Here is a 23477-nt window from a genome sequence, read left to right on the forward strand (position 1 = left end):
CTGAAAATTGTTTGTACCTATCCTTTGACCATTTATCAATTGGGGAATGAATTGTATTCTTATAAATTTGATTCAGTTCTCTATATATTTTAGAAATGAGGCCTTTATCAAAAACACTGGATGCAAAAATTGTTTCCCAACTTTCTGCTTCCCTGGCTGCATTGGTTTTGTTCATGCAAAAACTTTTTAATTGCAGAATTATCCACTTTGCATTTCATAATGTTCTCTATTTCTTGTGTAGTCACAAATTCTTCATTTCTGCAAAGATCTGACAGGTAAACTATCCCTTGCTTCCCTAATTTGCTTATAGAAATGAATCCATTTCTATCTTATGTTGTCATATTGTGTGAAATGTTGGTCTATGCCTAATTAATGTCATCTTATTTTTCCCAGAAATTGCATTAAATAATGAGTTTTTATCCTAGAAGTTGGAGTCTTAGAGTTTATCAAACATTAGATTACTATAGTCACTAACTATTGTGTTTTGTGTACCTAACCTATTCCACTGATCACTAGTCTATTTTTTTAGCGCATATCAAAAGATTTTGATAATTATTGAAGTTTTTCAAGGCATTCAAATGAACTGTTGTTAAATAAACTAAGTATCTCTGGTGTCTTCAGCTTTCAAATTCTGTGATACCAAAGTATTTCTGATAGTTCGGGTAATATATATTTAAAAGCTAATATATTTGGGTTCTAATTTCATCTACCCTATTGAAACCGGTTTGCTAGATGTTTCTCATACCTGACTCTCCATCTCTTGCTTGAATGCTTTTGTAAACTGATTCCCATTATTTGAAAAACACTCTCTTCTTAGCTCCATTTTGTAGAATGTCAAGGAGCTTTCCCTCTTTCTTTCTCACAGATTATTAGAACTCTATATCTCTAGACACTTTTTGGCATAATTACATTTATTCACAGGAATATATGTTGTAACCCTCAAGTAGAATTTACAATATTTGAGTGAAAGGACTTTTTATCTTTGTCTTTGTATTCCTAGCATCTAGAACAGTATATTTCATGTAGCAGGACATGAGTATATATGTTGAAGACAAATCAACTTTATAATAGAGGAGGTAAGATTAAATAGCATTTCATCTAGAAAAATCCCTAGAGGTTTTTTTATTTTATTTTATTTTTGGTGAGCCAATAGGAGTTAAGTGATTTGATTAGGTTCACACAGCTAGGAAGTGTTAAGTGTCTGAGATCATATTTGAACTCGGATCCTCCTGCCTTCAGACACTGTTCCCTATTCAATGCATCATCTATCTGTCCCTACCCTGAAGTTTTTAAATGAAAAGTAGAGAAAATAACTCAACATTTCAACCAAAAATAAAGCTGATCTCTTACTGATCTCTTATTGTTATTTGAAATTGATATTGAGAATGTTTGGATCTTGCATCTTGGCCACAGGTAACCCAGGAAAAGATAGGAGTGATCTTATAAGACCTCAATTCATATGACCTGTGATACTTATTAGCTTTGTGACTGTAGGCAAGTCATTTAATTTGTGTTTGATTTAATCCAGTGGAGAAGCAAAGACAAAACACTTCACTTTCTTTGTCAGGAAAACCTCATGAACAATATGGTCCATGGGGTAATTAGGAGTCAGATACAACCAATAATTCATTTGATGAATATATTTTTACTGAAGTTGATTGATTGGAGTTCTATTTTTTATGCTTCACCAGGCTATAGAAGTGTGCATTGTCAAGGTCTATGGCAGCAGAAAACAATTTCAGGCAGATCCTACAATGCTACAAATGCCTCACTCATAGACCTTGTGATTCCAGGTCTATCATGAAGACCAACAGTGCTGACAGTAATCCCTGGAGAGCTGCCTATGAAGAGATGATTTTTGAAGTCTCAATAACATAGGAATACAATTTTCTGGGACTTAGAGGAGCTGAGTTTTACATTGGTGAAATGTAAATCTAGTTCAATGAATTCACTATCCTTTTTAATGGTTAAGTATTTGTATTGTTCTAGATCATGACATCAGTTTCTAGATTAGTTGACAGAGCACTGGATTTGAAATCAGGAAGACCTGGACTTAAATTCTGTCTCAGTTGTTCAACTCTGGAAAAATCACTAAACTTTCTCTATGCTTCAATTTTTACTTCTATAAAAAAGGAATTGGTCTTGATTGCCTCTAATATCCTTTCTCCTTCTAAATCCATGATTATATGTTCCTCCTTTTCCTAAGCATTTAAATGATTGCCAAGAGACTGTTATGGCAGAATATGCCCTGTTTTGTTTAAGATCCCAGGTAAGATCTCTTACTTTGAAGAGGGAAAGAGAATGAATGAAAAATCATTTGTTACATTCTTTCTATGAGAAAAGAGAGAACAGTAATGTTATGTAGTAGTGGTGCAGGGTGTGTGTGTGTGTGTGTGTGTGTGTGTGTGTGTGTGTGTGTGTGTGTGTTAATATCCTATCCCTACTTCATTCCTAGCTATGTCACTTTGAGCAAATCTGTTAACCTCTATAAACTATAATAACGTAATAGATGACCCCTATGGCACTTGCCAACTCTAAATCCAGATGGTGAGAAAGGGGAGCTGGGAAACAACTGTAACTTACAAAATCGTCTTTTGAAGGAGCCAACATCATCCTTTCCATTTTTCCTGCTATTTCCCCTAGAGAGCACCATATGGTCTCAAAGCTGGATAGTTTTTGTCTCCAATAGTTTGTGTCAATAAAATGTTAACCTTTAAAAATGTTTCCTGTCATAAGAGCTAGATTATCGGAAAAGGGAGCTCTAGAATAAGAAAACACCTTCTAACAAAGCAAATGGGCACTGCCATTCAACTTCCACCCTGAAAATGCTACCTATAGAAGTAAACAATTAAAGAGTTCACTGAGTGATAGAGCCAATGTGGCAAGATCTAGTTCAGGTCTTCCTATTTTCAAGGGCCAGCTTTCTGTCTAATACTCCACTCTTCTTCTTAGCATTTTCTGAACCTGTATTATTTTATTAATGCTCATGTGATGCTAATGACAGGCATCCCCTGACCAATGACAATGGGGATTATGAAATTACCAATCTTAATATTTCAAATTATTCCAATGCATCAGCACTTAAAGCATCCATGGTTTCATTGTCATGATCATTCCTTCCACTGAAAACTTATTAGAGAAGGCTTTCATGCACTGCTGTGAATGAATAATAATTCATCACCCTGTGACTAACATGGTGTTGGGCATCCTTTATTTAACTAGGCTATCACTCCTTCTTCCATCCACACAAAGAAGATAAAATAGTCCATTGTGAGACTCATACTCAAGACAAAGATTGGGGAATGTTTTATTTTTTATATTTGTTTCTACAATGCCCATCACACTGCAAGACACAAAGTAAGTACCTTAAATGTTCATTGATTGTTTGATTAGGGTGCTCTTGTTGGATAGTTTTTTTCAATCTGGGAAAAAGGATATAACCTCATCTTGTAAAAGAGGAATCTGAGACATAAAGAGCATTTTGTTTGTATTTGGTCCCAGAGAAAGTAAGTGGCAAGAACATTGTCATAAATGTTAAGAGTCCATGGCTACTTCCATAGTACATGGAAGCATCAAAGCAGAAAGAATCAGTAGAGAAAATTTTAAGACTAATAAGGACATTTTTCATAGACATATATGTGTATACACATTTATATTTACAAATCCTTATATAATTTCTCTATCCATCTCCCAAGCATGACTATTACTTATGTCTGAATTTGTTCATATGCTGGAGATAAAACACTTTGCAGATATTCTTAAATCTATCTTGTTCCTGATACCTCCTCAATTATGCTTAATTATACCTAATATAAACCCCTCTCTTTTTGAAAATGATATTCTGGGAATACTCTAAAAACCATAGAACCTCATGTTCAATAGGAGACTGAGTCTGCAGCTGAACCAAAGGACAATGGAGAGATAAGTAGGACCTAGCATATTGTCAATGGTGACTTGAGTGCAAGAAGTAGGATAGGCTGGTCACATACTGAGAATAACAGAAAAGAGATGCACCAGTGCTTCACTGATGCCCATGGAATACTAAAGATCCTACACCATAGAGGGTAGATCCACTATTGTGCAATAATAGGAGGCCTTGAACAAGAATCACAGAAGGTGAGAAAGTGTACATATATGAGATGAAGCTGTACTCTAAAAGAAATACTCTTCATGTATGAAAACATGGACCCACTGAAGTGATGAAATTCATGCAATGATATAGCAAATTATGAATTGCTGATTTGCATATGTAAGAGAAATCAAAGATCATCTATTCTAACCCCCTTTTTTTCCAAATGAGGAAACTGAGATTCATTTGCTTTATATATAGGGGAGAACAGCACTTTTTTATTTAAAATTATATTATTTTCATTTAGAAGTTGATTCTGCATATGTATGGAAGAAGGATTGTATCACTTATGCTACCTAATTGAATGGCCTTTGAATTGTCAGTCCTGAGTTTCCAGCTTCTTTGGAACAGATACTATTTGTGGATCTCATGCAATGACAGAAGGCATGGGATCACCCATCCATACCCAAATTTCCCTGTCACCTACCAGTCTGCAAATTGTTTTTGTGCTGCATCTCATCTTAAAAAACACCTCCAAACACACACACACACACACACACACACACACACACACACACACACACAACCTTTTTGGCTAAGCTTAGCTGTAAACAGATGGGCTGTCTATTTGTGTTGCTTGGAGACCACTTCTTATGTGGAACCTGCTCCAAGGGGGAGAGAAGAAAGGCGGATACACAGCAGAGTGGCTAGCAGGTTAAGGAGGAAATTTGTGCCCAGCATTACTTAATAGCTGACATTTACAATGTGCTTTAAGGATTGTTAAGCATTTTACATAGGAGTCTGATTTCATTGGCAGAGGAAATTCCCAAGTGAAACATTTCTCTGGCCAATGCACAGACATTGACTTGGCCAGGGTCAGTCGACCAGGATGGGTCAGAGAAAGGACTTTTAGGTTTTCCTGGCTTCCAAGTTTATTCTACATCCACTTCATGACTGAGCTGACTGCATTTTACAGATATTATCTCATTTAAGGCCACTTGACAATCCTTTGAGATAGGTACTACCGTTAGCCCATTTTGTAGGAGAGGTGGTAACAGGAGGTGACTCGTCCAGGCTTGCACTCCTAGTGAGTGTATTTGTCAGGATTTGATTCCAGGTCCCTCTTGACTCTAAATCCAGGAACTGTGTATCCATTAAAGATTCCAAGCCCAGGAAAGCAAGCTGAAGGCATTCTGAGGGCAGACCAGAAGGTCTGTTCAGAGGGGTGTCGTATTCTCATAGGATAATAGATATAGAATTGAGAAGGGCTGGTGGGATCTAACGCGTCATTTTACAGAAGAGGCTGGGGCCAGAAGTGGTGAAGTGATTCGCACCCTGACACAGGTAAAATCTAGCCGAATCTGCCTTCGAATGCAAGTACGCTGACTCCAAATCCAGCATTTCTTCCAAGACATCTCGCTATATGTCCTCACACTTCCCCCTAGACCAAATAAACAGTAAATTTTCTTTTTTGGGGAATCCAGGAATAAAGAACACTTGCGGATTCGACTGGGAGTGTCCTTTGCCCTCATGGCTCTGTCGCTTTCCCTCTTTTCCTTTCCCTCTCTCCACTCCTCTCTTTTCCCCTCCCTCACCTTCCCTCTCTCCTCATCCCTCTCTCTCCACGCTGTGCAGAAGCGCCATTTACCTGACCCCTCCCTCCCGGTCTTCCACCCAACTCAGCATATCTGCCCCCCTCCCAGACTCAGAGCCCAAAGTTTGCCCAGCGCCCCTGTGCTTCTCCACGCGCCCGCGCGGCCCGATCCTCACCAATCCCGGTGGGCTCTTCCTCTCTCCCTGCCTGCCCGCCCCTAATAGGCGCCCGGCCAGCCAATGACAGCAAGCTCGGGGCCGGCCCCGGTGTTTTGGTGGCTGTTTCGGGAGCCCCTACCCCCAACCTCCCCGTCCCCTCCGGTCTCTGGCGGGCGCGCGCCGCTGCTCCCTGCGAGCATAGGGGAGTGAGGGTAATCGGCAAGCTCGGCTCAGCGGAGCGCGCGTCTCAGCTCCAGCGCCCAGCAAGGCGGCCTGCCAGCCCGCCTGCCCGCCAGCCCTCCTGCCCGCGAGTGCCTTCGCCAGGGGAGTTGGTATCCCTACTGCCCCTTTTTTTCATAGCCCCGGAATCAGCGGGTGTGTGCAGTGGGGGGACTGAACTTTACCCCCTGCCTCTTTTTAAAGTAGGGGCGGGTGTTTGGAGAAGGGCAAAGAGCAGAGCAGCCATGGACCCCGTGAATCAGGTAGGCAAAACCTTGTCCACCATCATCACCCCGGGCTCTGGCCAGCTGCTGCCGGATCTAGCTAAGGAGAGGGAGAGGGTGAGGGCTGAGGCGAGGGCGAGGGCAAAGGAAGGGGTAAGTGTTGGAGCTACTCAAGCCTTCTCTCCCTTTATCTCTTTTTTCTTCCCTCTGCCGACCCCCAATCTATCTGCAGCTGGCCTCTTCGGGGACCTTTCGGGTACTGAAGGAACCCCTCGCTTTCCTACGAGCTCTGGAATGGGTGAGTCTTATGTGCTGGGTGGGTCTGGGTTCGTGAGCATCAAATGAGAAGCCCTACGGTCAGGGATATAAGGGGCAGGGACTGGTTTTTTTGGGAGAAGACCTGAGCTAGAGGTTCCACTATCTCAGTCCCTACCTTAAACGCAGGGGTGGGGTTCTTGAGGTTGGACGTGTAGATGGCGGAAGAGGGGAGGGGCTCTTCTGGGTCAGCTGCCTTTCTATGTGACTGGTAAAGAGGGGAGCTGTCAGCTGGCTTGTTAGTGGTTGAGGGTCAAGTCTCTGCCAGGGCGGGAAAAGCCCCTTGGGAGGCTGGAAGAAAGATGAGCTGAAGCTGGGTTGTCTCGCCTACATCTGGTACATCTGGAGCAGCACGTCCCAAGAGCCACGCCGGCTTGGAGGGACGAGGGTGAGGGAGAAAGCACCGGTTTGTTGGGTTCCGTGAGCTGGATGCTATACTGAAAGTCCGTGACTGGCTTCCTAAAAGCATTCAGCACCCAGGACAGCTCCCTCTTCTCTGGGCCCAGGCAGCTTTTTCTAGTCCTGGACAGGTGAAACCTTGGTCAAAATGAGAAAAGGGAAAATTAAGAGCTTTAAGCAGTGTAGAATCTCCCTGCCTCCCAGGTTTATTCCTTCACTATTTCTCATTGATTATCTTATTTGGCTCAGAAGAATGATTCACCTTGCTTTTATGCCTTCTCTTTGTGAGATGGAAAGTGTTGAACTCTATGAAGTTATTTTTTTCTCCTTTGTGTCTTTTCCCTTATTGAAAAGAAGTAAATAAATAAAGAATGACCTGATGCTTCTGAACAAACTTGTCTGTGAACAGAACATTAAAGGAAATAAATGGTTATCTAGACAATGTCAGGGTTGCTTCAGATGATGGTTATTGAGAGTGAAATCTGCAGGTCACAAGGCATTCATTGCCAGGAGGTTTGGAGGCAAAACAACCTATCTGAACGAAAAGTTCAGAGCACGTCATCTAGCATTAATCACATTCCACAAACACTGAGTGGCTGGGAAATTATGTAAGTATGTGTAAGCTTTGTGATCCCACATCTTCCCTCCAAACTCCTGTGTATAACTCTATGTGTGACAGTATTGTACCGGGATATTCCCTCTTGGCCCTGTTTTGAGATCTGAATAGAATACATGGATTTGTTGATTTGCCATGTGTCAGGACAGCTTTCAGAAGGTTTGATCTGCTGTCTCTTGGTCTGGTATTCTGGGATCTATTTATATAAGCCAAATTAAACAAGTAGGAAGTGGCCACAGTTCAAGAAGCTTACGATTTGTTTTTCAGTTCTCTAACTGGGGATTTGTTGGACAAAAAGAGTGTTACATTACCTATCCAGTCTCACAACTTTTGCATGGTTTGATTAGATAATCTCTTTAATCCCCTTTCGGAAACAAGAAAACATAAATGGTAGTCCATTCAAATAAGAAATTGATACAGACAAAAAAAAAAAAAAGGCAGTCAGAAGAAGTAGTCTTGTCCTACTTTAGCCACTAATTTGGTAACTTCAATAAGCATTTGGTTTGTGCCTGGTGTGGTAGGTGCTAGGGATGTAAATTAAAAACTAATATAATCCTTGCAAGGGGCTAATATTCTCCTGGTTGAATATAACATATACTCAGAGAAGTAATTATAATATAGATACAGACTAACTAATTGCAAGGCAGTTTCTAGTGTTAGAGGACAAACATTATACAACTGAATAAAGACCAGTTGTAGGGGGTGACATTTGAGCTATTCTTGAATAGAGCTAGGATTCCACAATATGGAAATGAAGGTAGCATTAAAGTCATGACCACTTGATAAAAAGTCTCAGAGTTGTGAGATAAAATGTAATGTATAGTCAACCATATTTAGGCCAATGTAACTGGAACATTGAAGATAACAATATGAAACTAATCAGGAAAGGTTAGCATGAGTTAAATGACAAATAAAGAAATTTGCATTTTATCTTAGCAGTAATCAGGAGCCACTGAAGCATCTTGAGCAGAGGAGTGATACAGTCAGATTTGTGCTTTATTTATAGCATTGTTAGATATATAAAAGACAGATTTGAAGGGGGGAAATGAAAGCAGGAAGAATAATTGGAAGCCAAATCAATAGCCTAGGTGAGAGGTGCTGAGAGGGAGTCTGAACTAATGTGGTAACTGTAAATATAGAAAAGGAAGTAGAAGCAAGATATGTTGTCTTAGTAGAATCAATAAGAACTGGCAATTGATTGAATGAGTAGAGTGAGAGAGAGGAAAAACTGAGTGTGATTCATAGCTTATTAAATGTTGGTGCCTGGGAAAAAATGTTGATAGCTTTGACAAAGTTATAGATTTGGGGAGGAAGCAAATAAAATGCATCTTATTTTGGAAATACTGAGTTTGAGATAAATATGATACGATATCCAGATAGAACTATTCAGTATAAAAGCTATTAAAAGGGAATAGGCACTCAAGAGGGAGATGAGTATTAGATATACATACATAAATACATACATACATATATATGAATTATCTGAAGAAAGTGAATCATTAAACCCATGAAGGTTGGTTGAAATCACTTAAGAGGAGAATACAAGACATAGAGAAGAAGACATAGTCTAGGGAGAACCTTCAGATCCATCCATATCTAGAGAAGGAAGATTATGGATGATCATATATTCAAAGTAACTGTGGATCTAGTAGGTAGGAAGAAGCCAGAAGTGAACATGTAATGAATACTCATCACACATAATGATTGTAATGAAAATTGAAGAAAATGTAAAGAAAATTCAAGAGTGTAGAGTGTAGTGTCATTTGTGCCAAAGGTTGTAGAGAAGTCAAAAAGGATGAGTACTGACAAAAATGGATTTTTTTTAGTAGCTAAGAGATCACTGGTTCTGTGGGAGAGAGCAAATTCAGCCAACTTGTGTAGATAAGAAGAGGAATACAAAGGATTGAGTAATAAGTGGGAGTTAAGGAAGTGTAAACAACTGGTGTAGATGGCTTTTCTGAGAATTTGGTTATGAGAGGAAGGAGAGATATAGGGCATATATTTGGGAAGTAGCAGCTTTGGGTAAATGGTTTTCTAAAGATGAAGGAGATTTGAGCATTTTTGTAGGCAGCAGAAAAGAAGATAGGGGATAAAAAAATTATGATGAGGGGAATCATCAAAGGAAATCAATCTCCTTTTGAGTTAAGATGAGAAAGGAAGTGATGAGATCAAGTAAATGAGAAAATGGAGATGATATTGAGACTCAAGATATTGAATGAAAGATAAGAGGGAGCTTATTATGATGCATGCTCTCAATTTTTTCAGTAAAATATGAAGTAAAGACTTTTGCTAAGAGGAGAAGAGGTGGCTTGAAAAGATAAAATGGTGTTTGGCAAAGATGCTATATAGGTCAATCAGTAAAGAACAAAAGGATTCAATTGCAGCAATTAGGGTTCTGTAAAGATTAGCTAATATTAAAATGTAGTAGGCCCAGATAGCCAAGATGTATGATATGTCTAAAAATGTTCAAGGAATGAAATAAAATGTAAACGGTTGGAATAAATTGCTATTTTAGCTTCATAAAAAATGTACCCATAGGATGGATATAAAAAAATGAAGAATTTGGGTTGTTTAACTATAAAAGTTAAGATTGGAAAAATCATGCTAGATCATGAGTGATAAATGGAAAAAACAGGGATAGTGGAATAGTCAATGATAATATCTGTTGCAATATCAGTTTCTTCATTTTTTTGAAAGACATTGAGTCAGGTGAACTGCAAGATTCCATCCTATCTTAAATCTCCATTATCCTAAAATGTCCTTTAGCAAACATGTTTCAAAATTGTCACTGATTCCAATTGCCTCAAAGTAACATCAACTTCATGTGGGGATTACTAGCCATTCTGTATATGTTTGCTTTTGGTTTGCTTTGCTGCCACTTCTTCACTCAAAATCAAAGGAAATAAAATTTAAAGGTTCAAGAAAAACTAAATAATCTAATTATGCTCTCCCCTATGCCTTCTCTACCTTCAATTCTTAAAATTCCTAGTTTCCTTCAAAACTCAGATGCACTTCTTAAATGCTAATAGTGAATCCCCCCGGCAAAATTACCTTGTGTCTATTTTGTGTATGCCTGGAACACACAGGTACTTAATAAATTTGTGTTGATTTATTGATGGAATTTCAGGGCTTCAAATGCAATTTTACTGATTATACATTTACTGTCATTTTATGAGTCATGTCGGGAGAGAAAAATAAAAACAAAAAGGAAAAGATACAAGAGAAAAAAAAACAGAAAAATAAAAAAGTGAACATACGTGTTGATTTACATTTAGTCTCCATAGTGTTCTCTCTGAATGCAGATGGCATTTTCCATCCAAAGTTTATTAGGGTTGCCTTGGATCACTGAACTATTGAGAAAAACAGTCTTTCATAGTTGATCATCACATAATCTTACTTTTACTATGTACAATGTATTCCTGGTTCTGCTTGTTTCATTCAGCATCAGTTCATGTAAACCTATCCAGGCCTTTCTAAAATCATCTTGTTCATCATTTTTATAGAATAATAATCTTCCATTACTTTCAAATACCATAACTTATTCAGTCATTCCCCAATTGATGGATATCTATTCATTTTCCAATTATTTGCACATGTGGGTCCTTTTTCCTTCTTTATGATTTCCTTGGGATACAGACATAGTAGTTGCACTCCTGAATCAAAGAGTTTTATAGTCCTTTGGGCATAGTTCCAAATTGCTCTCCAGAATGGTGGGATCATTTCACGGTTCTACCAACAATGCATTAGCAACCCAGTTTTCCCACATGCCCTCCAAAAATTATCATTATCCTTTCCTGTCATTTTAGCCAATATGAAAAAAATGAAACAGAGCTGATTTAATTTGCACTTTTTTAATCAATAGTGACTTAGACTATTTTTTTTCATATGTTATAAATGGCTTTAATTTCATCATCTAAAAATTGTCTGTTTATACCCTTTGACCATTTATCAATTGGGGAATGACTTGTATTCTTTAAATTTGACATAGTTCTTTATATATTTTAGAAATGGGGCTAAATGCATTTCTTATAATAACAAATGTTGGATTTTTTTGTAAGAACAAAAGTAGGTTAATTATCTGAATAATTACCTCTCCTCTCCATTTCAATTATTTTATGCAATAGATATTTACTGTTGATCCTGTTGGGTCACATGATGGCTGTTTGCCTCAGTTTTCTCATCTATAAAATAAGAATAATAGCACCTGCCTTCCAGAGTTTTTATAAGAAATAAGTGAAATAATAATTATAAAGCATTTACCATAGTCACTGTCACATGGATAATATAGAAATATTATTATTATAGTCTTTTTATGAAGCTTGGTTTTAATCACTGCCCTTCATGTAAAGTTAATACACCATTTTATGCATTATCAAAAAACTCATAATCCCATTATATCCAGTACATAAATTTATTCATATAGGATGGTGTGAGGAATTAACATGGCTGTTCATATGCAGTGAATAAAGAAAAGGTACCATGTTGCTTCAAGTTTCTATACATTTACAGGCTTATACATGTGTGTATGTGGGGGAGGGGAGGTATTGGCCTCAATTTTCTGGATAATTTCTTTAATTGTCAATTTTTGTTTTATAGACATTAAATTAAATGTCATTTATTTGAATAACCATTCTTCACCTAGTAATCAAACTGATTCTCTGTTATGCTTCAGGAAATATGGCAAATACCAGGAAAGCCATTAGGAGAGAGGTTAGAATGAATGATGTTGATACTTCTATCAACAGCAATGTAAGTTAGTGGCGTGATAAGAATATGAATGGGGAAGTCTAGGATAGTCAGGCTTTACTTTCTTTGCAGCTGAATAGAAGATTTTAACCTTTAGAAATGGGAAATTAATGCCCTGTGCTCAGCACATATTTCTTGGGGGAAAGAGAGCACTTGCAGTATAAATGCATCCCATTAAGAAAATCACAGAATTATAGAGTTACACTGAAATTTAGAGATCCTCTAGTCTATTCTGTCAAACTCAAATAGAAAGGAGGGCCACTGAACACTAAAGAGTAAGGATCACTTCTGGATGCATATTTATTTACACCACCACATATTTACATTATATGTGATCTATTGCGAAAGAACTTTGGAATTGATGGCATGACATGGGAAACCCTGGCATAGGATCGCCCAGCATAGGATCGCCCAGCATAGTGTACCATCACCAAAAAAAGGTGCTGTAGTTTAAGAGCAAAGTAGAATTGCAGTAGTTCAAAAGATAGATGAGATGCACAAATGTATAAAATTCACCACAAATGTTTATATGGACTATTTGTGCCCTTCCTATGATAGACCATCTGAGCTTGTATTGGTCTGATCAGCCTGTAACTTGACTCTGACATAATGGTATAATTTTGGTCCCTGAGAAAGGAGGACAACAATCAACCAATCAACCAATTTTGTTAAATATTTCCCAATATATTTTGATTTGGCTTTGGCTTCATGTTTGATATCTCTGCTGTAATATACTTTTCTTCCTATTAATTTTTCAAATGAGGAAACTGAATACCCAAGAATATAAAATACTTGGTGAAGATCACAGGACTGATTGATGGCAGACCTCAGAACAGAACTCAGGTCTTCAGACTATTCCTTCAGTATTTGTTTTTCTTATACACTACCTTCTCTCACACTGATTCAGATTTCTGCAGGGGAGATGGTTATTGCCTGCTTGTTAAAATGTACTAAGATACTGTATTTTTTTTTTTGCCTTCTTGATTTCAAATGGACCTATGATCCAAAAGAATCTCTTTCTCAGAATGTACTGGATTTGGAGTTACTATTTTTCACTTATTGGTCAATTCACTTATTTTATGTTGCTTTATGGTTCTCTCCCAAATTTCTATTAGTGGAATGAAATACAAATTTATAGATGGTTTTCATCATGAAAATAATTAATTTATTAATTTTGAACACTAGACATTTCTTATATAGTTGCAATAATAAGATGCTTGAGGGAAACTCATGCTTTATTCTGAATTACTTCCATTATCCTGATCTTCTTCTTGAACTTTAAAGCAAAAGTTCTATGTTAAATCTTGGCTCTAAAATTTAGCAGATGTAAGATTATGATAATGTCTCTGAGACAGCTCCCTCATCTATAAAATAATGGAACCAGTATTGTTGTAAATGGAAAAACTTTGGGCAACTGAATTATTATGTAAATTAATTGTGTTATTACCTCATTCATTTACATAATATTAAATTAGTATAAGTGTGGTACAGAAATGACAGGTCAGAACAATTATCTTTTCATTATTATGATGGATATTGTTTGATCTGTGATTTAAGTTATTGCTTGGAAGTAATTTTGTGGTGAGACTTGCCAAAGACATATTTTAGCTGAGAATCTGAATTTTGTTGTCTATTTGGGTAAACTTTCCCCTACCCAAAAGGAAATGGCATTGTGATACCTATCTCTGTGCTTTAAAATTGTCGGCTATTGAATGATTTCTTTTATTTCAATATTTTCATATGTTTAAAAAATATAAATTTGACTTTTCTGATAAAAGTGGGATATGCACTACCATATTTTTATTTGTCCTTATTTTGATATTCAAATAAGAGGCAGTACTCTATAGTGGATAAAAAGCTAATCATATAGTCCTAAAAACCAGGTTTTAAGTCATTCTATTAAAATATCCTTTCTGTGTGATCCTGGGCATGGTACTTTTCCTCTAAGTCCCACCCACCCAGCCCAGGGAATGTGCTAAGACTAGAAGATACTGAACATTTACTGATCTCAATAGTAGAGTGTATTTTCTCAACAAAGCTGCTTCTACCCATTTTGAAATGACAGGACTTGTCCTGACAGAACACACACACACACACACACACACACACACACACACACGCATGCAAATAAATAAATAAAAACTTATCTTTTAAAATGTGGAAAAGTTAGGCCAACTAGATGGTAGAGTGCTGGCCCTGAAGTCAGCAGGACCTCAGTTCAAATCTGGCCTCAGACACTTAATACTTCCTAGCTGTGTGATCATAGGTAAGCCACTTAACCCCAATAGCCACAGGAAAAAAAAATCTAGAAAAGTCAAGTGCTTCATCTCAGCCATTGTTACTTCTCCATAATGGGGGATGCTATTTCTATGAATATTTAATTGATTTGAATGTGTTTTGGGATTGTTTGTGGCTTTAGATTTTATTAAATGTTTAAAAAATTTTGAATTTCTTGATTTCTATACCAAATTGATCAAAACTAATTCATAAAAGAATAAGACTAATAAAAAAGATGAGTCATAGGCTTTCAAAGTGACCACATCTAATCTCAAGGACTCTGTGAATGATGGTAAACTCAAAATATAGAACATTTTCCATTGCTCAAATGGCACTTTTCACAAGTAGAATGAAATTTATTGGGGCAGATGAAATCTATTCTGTTGGTCACAGTTGTCTAAAATAATCTTTGGAAGTAATAGTTCTTTCCCAAAAATTTTATTTCTCACTTAAGTACCATACAAAGTGTTATGAGCACCAAGAACATGAACTGAAAGTAGCTTTAAATAGCTCATTATATTTGTATTAGGCTACTAGAAGGATACCTGGGATCAATGAACATAATCTCTAAAACACTTCCTAAACTGTATAAAAGAAACCAATCCAAATAAAAAGAAACAGGTTGTGACTTTTAATGTATCATTTTGGGGTAAATTTTAAAGCTAGTCTTATCATAATCAAACTATATTTTCATTTTACAACAAATCTAAAATTTCAATAGGGATCCTGGAATACAATCTCTGTTGGTCTTGAAATCAATTTTGCTCTTTCTACTACATCCTCACAAAATGATGCATTTTAACATCTATTTAGTCACTTAGCCATGACAACTTTAAATATGGAGATAGTTAGTCTTGATAACTTGAAATATAAAATGTCTTAATTGCCACCTACTAAAAAGTCAGGAGTCAGGAAGACCTGAGTTCAAAGCTGACTTTACACACTATTTGTGTAACTTTGGGCAAGGCATTTAACCTTGTTTGGCATATTTTTTTTAATCTACAAAATGAGTTATAGAAAAAAATGGCAAACCATGTAATTATCTATGCCAAGAAAATCCCCAGTGATCACTAAGAGTCAGATACAAGTAAAAAAAAAAAAAAGATTAAACAACAGGAACATTATATAAAAAAAAACTGAGGAAAGAGAAGAAACTCCACTCACTTCTTGGTCATTTTCCAGCAATATGTTTAAATTGTTTTATTCTGATTTTTTTTCTTCTTTCTTATACTCTAAACTCAAAGAGGGTAAAAATCATACCTCTTCTAAATTCTATAGAATGTGAGCAGCTAGGTGGCACATGGATAGAGCACTAGCCCTGAAGTCAAGAGGCCATGAGTTCAAATCTGGCCTCAGACACTTAACACTTCTTAGCTGTGTGACCCCAAGCAAGTCATTTAACCTCAAATGCCTCAGCAAAAAAAGTTAAAAAGTAAATAAATTCTATAGCATGATAGCGAAGTACTACAGTCATAACTGGCAATTGATAAATGTATGTTGAACAAGTATGTATCATTAATTTTCCATAATGAAAACACACATCCAAGTTATACTGTTATAAGATGTAGAAGCTTGAGAGTAGGTGAAACTTGTTGAGATAGTCAGAAAATAGAAGAGAAAAGCAATTTAATACACTTGTCATGCCCTGGGGAGAGGTGACTGACAAAAAGGTATGTGTTTACATATCTAAACTATGTCTCAGGAACTTTTGGATGTAAGCTGTATATGTATATGACCTGCTTAAATGCAACCTGAGTTTAGGAAAAGAAACAGGGGTACAGTCCACATGGCATTTGTTTTAACATATTTGATTTTGTACTTTTTGCACATATAGCTGAGGAAAGAATCATATACGTTTAAGTTAATTCTCATATTAATCTAGTGTAACTTCATCAAAATAACAGGAATAGAACAAAAAGATTTCCTATTGTGGAGAGGCTAACGCTAGCTGGACAGATCCTATTGAGTTAGATTTCTAAACTTAAGAAATATACTCTGTTACCATTATAAATGGTATACTCTGTATACCATTGAAAATCTAGCAGATGCAGCCAGCTTTCTGAGAAACACTGAGAACTTATTTCCACAGAGAGAAGAGGACTCTTTGATGCTGACTGGGCTGTATAATCACGAGAGTGCAACAGTGTCTAGTCCTTACTGTTGGACAGGATTAGTCTAGTTGCCATCAATACTCTGTGAGCAAATTATTTCAATCAACAGTTAGAGATATGGTGACCAGGAATGGGGTAGTGATGATTTCTCTATATAGTATATTAAATTACAGCTGGAATATTTTGTTCAGTTTGGCACCCTATATTAGAGAATCTATGTATTTTGAAATATTCTTCCATAAAAGTGTTATTCTGCTCCTGCTGAGATTATCCTGGAGCCTTGGATGTTACTGAGGCACAAGCTCCAACAGCTCCTCTTGAGCTGAAAAGACTTCAAATATTCATCTGAAGATTAATTACCTGTCTGTTATATGAAGACAATACTGACACTTAAGTTTTGTTTATTAATTGTATTATTACATTTTAAATTTTGTATTATTTTGTATTTTATTATTATATATAATTATATTATGTTTGTATTACGATTTTATTATTGTATTATTATTAGTTTAAGTTCACTAACCATTTGGTCACAGGGTGATACACAACATTTGAAAACCATATTCTAAGTTATAGAGGTGTTTAAATCTGTAGCAGTCATGGGGCTTCATGGGGTTATTGATGAAATTACAGATCTCTGAAGTTCTGAGATCTAAATATCTATCTATCTACCACTGACAACCCAGATTGGCTGGGGGAAGGATCTTGAGGAGTTTTAGCTATAGGTCACATAAGCATTGACATACAGCTGGAGGAACTGATGTTTAACTTGGAAAAGAGAAACTTGCAAATCACATGCTCGTTTTCAAGTACTTAAATTGAACTTATATTGAAAAGGAATTGGCTGGATTGTTTTTGGCACCAGATGTGGAAATTAGACAGATTTAAAGGAGGGGAAAGTGATTTTCTGAACAATTAGAGCTTTCCCAGAATGGGCTAGCTGAAAAGATAATCACTTCTTCATCAGTAGAAGGAGACTTGTTGGAGATATGTTAAAAGAGATTCTTTAATTTTTGCAAGTATATGTTAAGCTTAACACAACATACCAATTTTATACTGTTTGTTCATGTTCCCCTCTGAACCTCCTTCTGTTTTATGTTATGTGTTTAAAAACTGTTTCATTGACACTCTTTTGTCCTCTTTTTCGGGGGAGTGAAAATTAAGGATGAGTTTACTATAATTCCTTCAAAGGAAAAAAACACACAAAACAAAACAACTCATCTGGATGATGTAAATATTGTCAAACAAAACAAAAATCCATTCATTAGCTGTCTCTTGAAATGTATTTCTTATTTGTACCTGCAGTAAAGTATAAATCATCATCTGTGTTTTGGATTTGAGATTGACTATTATAATGATCAGAGATCTGAAGTCCTCCTATTATTATTTTTTTTCCTTTAAAGTACTATATTCATTGTTCTCCAAGTTCTGATCATTTGACTTTTTGTTATTTCACACAAATCTTCCTAGATTTCTCCGAGTACATCTTTTGTAAAGGAGATTGTAAAGCAGATATAAACTAAAGTAGATGGTGTCTGAGTTCTCTTACTATTCTACCATTGTGAGTCTTTTTACTTTCTAAACACATCCTATCTTTTTGTCTTTCTTTAAAAAAAGAAATCTCTTAACTTTTCTGGCCATTTGAGGGGTTTAATCACTTCTCCCTAACCCTACCCAGCCTTCTGTATTCCTTTATTTAAAGAAATCTCCAACTTTTCATTTGCATTTCAACTAAAATTCTACCTTTCACAGGAAGCCGCAACCTTTTTCAGTTTCAATGTCTTTTCTCTGTTGGTTATTTCCTGTTATTCCTATAGATACCTTGCTTAATATAAATTTCTTTGAATGTGATCTCTCTCATTAGATTGAAAGCTCCTTGAGAGCAGGAACTATCTTTTGCCTTGTGTGTTTGTGTGTGTGTGTGTGTGTGTGTGTGTGTGTGTGTGTGTGTGTGTGATAGATCATAACACAAAGAATAATAGGTGCTTAATAAATATTGATTGATTGTTGTAATGTAGGATTACAGGACCTAACATATTCAGGTTTCTAAGAACCAAAAATGATCCAGATTAGCATTAGCAACATAGATGTCGATGATATGGATATAGATATAGTGATTTTAATGTTATAACAATCCTGTAAATTAGGTGCTGTTATGATGCCATTTTATTGATGAAGCTACTAAGATTTAAAGAGCATAAGTGACTTACTCATGATCATATAAAAAGTAAGTGATGGTAGTGGAATTCAAGGCCAGGTCTTTTTTTATTCCAAATCTAAGGTTCTATCTACTAAGTTACTTTGCTATTTTGAATGATTATAATGATGATGATGATGATATTTGTTTAGTTTAGTCATGTTTTGCTTTTATCAGACTCTTTGCAACTCCATTTGTTTTGTTGTTATTCTTGTTATTCTTCTTAGCAAAAATATTGCAGTAATTTCACATTTCTTTGTCTAGCTCAAATTACAGAGCAAACTGTAATATGAGAAAACTAAAGCAAACTAGTTTAACTGATTTGTCTAGGATCACACAGCTGGTAAATGTGTAAGGGCAGATTTGATCTCAGAAAGATGAGTCTTCCTGACTCCAGTGTTCTGTTCACTGTGCTTCTTAGAGGCTTTGATGAAAATAACGACCATCTTCCTATTTAGTATTTGAAGTATTTGAGGAAGAACTAGTATTTTGTATTGGGGCCAGCAGATTCAATTTCATAGAATATGTATCCTCTCATTAGAAGTATTTTATGGGTTATAAAATGCTTTACACCTAATATACCATTTGAATTTCACTTACATGATGGGAAAGACCATCTCAATTTATATTCCCCATTGCTCCAATTTTGTACCTTGCCCCATTTAATTCTTTCTTAGGTTACCTGCTTTTGATTTCTCTGATTTGCAACTTTGGTCCCTTGTTCCCATTTCCTTCATTCTACTGTAAAATATGGCTCCTCACATCTCCATGTGGGGTTCCTTGTGGATTTTATTTGTGTTCTTATACTTGTTCTTTGTTTCATTCTGGACCAAGAAATAGATTCAAAGATGACCTAAAGAAACTAGTATTATCTCAAAGGGGCAGATATCAAAGGGCTCACTACAGTAAAACTGAGTTTTTTTTACAAATATAATAATACCTAGCTATTATAAAATATAAAATGATAGAATGGGTACAAAATTTGATGTCTCAACTCTTCCATTTAATATTTGTAAGACTTTTGATCATTTAACCTTTGGAAACCTCAGTTTCCTAATCTGCAAAGGAAAGAGAATGAACTAGATAAAGCCTCTTAAACTTTACCACTCACTACCCCTTTTCACTCAAGAATTTTTTACATGACCCCCAGATATAAGGATATCTGAAAAAAGTATACAAATCAAACATTTACATATAAGAAATTACAATTTTACAACCCCTACAGTTCATACAGGTTAGTTCCATGACCTATATAGGGTCACATCCACAGTTTAAAATGCATTGGACCATACCTATGATCCTATGATAGCACTTTAAAGTTTGAAAATCATTTCTTAACATATATCATCTCAAATAAGTCTTCCAACAAATTTCTGAATTAGAGGTTATTATTTCCCTTAACACTACTTTTTATTTACTCTGTATCTTATATGTATTTATTATACACATTATGTCTGACTGATTACACTGTAATCTCATCAGAGTATGGATTTTTCTTTGTTTACTTCTGCATATATAGGCTGACTATAGAGTGTATGCCCAGATTTGCCCTTCCTGATGTGATTTACTTATTCCCCTACAGTACTGTTGTCTTGATGTGGACACTTCCTCACAACCCCTAGCCTGTGATCAGTTGAGTCTTGTTTTTCCTGTCACTTCTGTACAGTATTCAAAATCATTGTGGGTTGGGGAGGAGTTTCAAGCATGTCAGTAGCAGTTTTTTCCTCTCAGCCCCCAGGTTCTATGTCACTGTAGTATGTCTATTACAGAAGCAAGCTGACGGGATTTTCTCCTGAGAGTTATAGGTCTCTCTTATACAGAAGATGAATCCTTTTCCATATATGGTAGAATATGTTATCCTGTGTCTATTTCTTGATGAAGGATGTTGTTTGCTCAAAACAATAACACCAAACAATTCTCAGATATTCTCTTCCTGCTTCCAAGCCAGAGACTTGCAGAGACTTGGTGAACCTACTTTTGTAAATACCTGACTGAAGGGCTGGTACTGTGGGGTGATATTGTGATGAAGAATCTTCAGGTTGGTTGAAGAAGTAGATGGACTAATAACTCAGAAATATGAGATCTGGAACAGAAAGTGCATATAAGAGAAGAAATCTACTTAGATATGTTGGAGCCGGCTTATACTGACTCATGGTTAATCTTGACTGTTCATGTTCAGTGTGACTGTTTATATCTCAGAAACTGTCAAACGCTACAAATTGGGGCTCAGTTTATTATTTTGTTGATTGTCCAGACTGAAAGAAATTTTTTAAACTTAAATACTTTACTCCCTAGAGAGTCAGTAGTTAAACATTTACCATCATATTCCTAGATTCACTTATCTTTTAGTATTTTATTTATTTCTTACAGAGAGTCAGGAAAAGAAAAAAAAAAACTGTTGTGAATTTCCTAATGGGATAGTGGCAGCTATCTATAATCACATGTTCCCTCTTTTTTTTATGTTTGTTTTCTCTTTGATCTTGAGTGTTAAAGCATTCCTACATAGAAATGTCTATATGATCTTGTAAACTTGAAAAGGTCAGAAGAACTATCAGAGATCTCACCAACATTGTGACTTAGAAGCAGAGTCCACCAAAGACCAACATCATATAGTAACCAGGATTCAACAAAAGGAAGTAGTTGAAGATAAATGTGGAAAGTCATTCATGTAAGGAAGATGACAGATTTGGGAATGTAATATTTAATGGTAGAAAGAAATACTGAAGGTGGACTCTGGTCCAGAAGAGTTATTCTAAAGAAAAGCCTCAATAGGATTAAATGGAAGGCAGGTAGGATTTGTAAGTCCAGCAATTGGGTAATAACCGTTGGTCACATGTGTTTTCTACCTATATACTATGATATCTTTAAATTTTGCCTATGAGCTCAGAGTTTCCAAGGCTCTTGGATATACAAAGGAAGAGTAAACTATTGAGGTGTGTGTGTGTGTGTGTGTGTGTGTGTGTGTGTGTGCGCGCGTGCTGTCAATCCTTGTCAACATTTAATTTTTCTAAAACCTAGTGAAATTCAATTGATTCAGATTGATAAAGAGGAGGATAATAGCAAGAAGTCGAGTGTTATAATATCAGAAACTACATCTCAAAGTCACCCCTAGAATCGTAAAGAGAATAGAAGTTAGTTACCTTTTAAGGATTTGACTTGGGGTAGCAGCTGAGAGGGGAACACTCTATTAGTAATTCTAACACTTAGCATAGTAGCAGGCACATAGTTAGCCCTTCATAAATACTTGTTGACTGATTAACTTTTGAGAATGAAGAAATTAAGTGCAAAGATTCTTCCAAATTTGACTTGAAATCTCAAGTGTCATACATGGTTTCTGGTATATAGTAAGTATTTAATAATTGCTATTAAAGAATCAGACACAGGATTACAACCCAGATCTTCCTTTCTCACAATTCCACATTACCCACTCTGCTTTTGGAACCTCCCACTGTGTATGTTCTCTCTTCAAAGAGCCATGTTCCAGACAGAGCTTGCCAAACTGAAATTATGAAGTACATCTTGTGGTTTATCTGCTATTCAGTGAAGAACTATTTGCACCTAGTTTTGTAAATATAAGAGCTTAATGGCATCTGGGAGAACCAAATGAACTCTCCCCACCTCCCCATCTTTGACTTTATTTGTTATGTTCTCAGTTAACTAATATAAAGACCTTTTACTTCCACTTAAAACTGTATCTCTTGAAACATGATTTTGAAAAAAAGTTTAATTATACATTATTAATAAATTCCCCTATTTTATGGTCATTTTTGTCTTGTGACTTGTTTGAATTTTTAAAATTGCCATTGTGTAAGTCACACTATTTTTTCCCCTAAGCATAAACAAGGGAGGTGATTTTACACCAAAAATTATTTATACCAACCACTTGCAATCTGCCAATGAGGATCTGCAGTAATTGCTAAGTTACATTAATGTGATTTTAATTATAACTTTCTAGCCTCTCAATTAGTGACAAAATCATGTGCAATCTGAGTATGAATCAATAGATTTTACTTTCCCACAAGGATCAGCTTCTAGCTGTCTAATGAATCTGTTGCCTATTTTTTCCAAGATTGTTAAGTCAATAGATAGTTTCAAAGGATCATAGAATGATGGAAAAGACCCCTAGAGATACTGTCAAGTTTAATATTTTTGTTTTACAGATGAAAAACTGAAATTCAGAGAAATTAAGTGGCATGCTCAAAATCACAGAAGTAAAAAATAAGAAAATTGGAATTTGAATTCAGCTCCTTTGATTCCAGAAAAAAATATTATTTGTACCAAACCAATTTGGCTTTGAAAGTCAATTCAGTTTACTTTAATTCAATAAATATTTATGATGATTCTACTATGTTTCAGGCATGATGCTAAATAACAGGAATACAAACAAAGGTAAAAGATAGTTTCTGCTTTCAAAGAGCTTTCTACCCAAAGGGGGAGACAATATGCAAATAAACAAATATGTACAAAAATGTATAAGCACATGTGTGTATAAATATATGTGTGTGCATACAAGCACATACTCATGTAGAATAGATAAGAAATAAAAGAAGGA

At 36.0% G+C, this 23477-nt stretch overlaps 1 protein-coding gene across 1 annotated transcript in view; it reads left to right on the plus strand.

The window, feature by feature from the left end:
• The first annotated feature begins 5678 nt into the window (after positions 1-5678).
• Positions 5679-23477, plus strand: part of SYNPR (synaptoporin) — a 372902-nt gene continuing 355103 nt past the window's right edge. The window contains exons 1-2 of the mRNA XM_051980084.1: positions 5679-6303; positions 6497-6562. Of these exons, the coding sequence (XP_051836044.1) occupies positions 6286-6303; positions 6497-6562 (84 nt within the window). The 5' untranslated portion in view covers positions 5679-6285. The remainder of the gene's footprint in view (positions 6304-6496; positions 6563-23477) is intronic.

The sequence above is a fragment of the Antechinus flavipes genome, chromosome 1 (genome assembly GCF_016432865.1).
Source record: "Antechinus flavipes isolate AdamAnt ecotype Samford, QLD, Australia chromosome 1, AdamAnt_v2, whole genome shotgun sequence".
NCBI classification, from domain to species: Eukaryota; Metazoa; Chordata; class Mammalia; order Dasyuromorphia; family Dasyuridae; genus Antechinus; species Antechinus flavipes.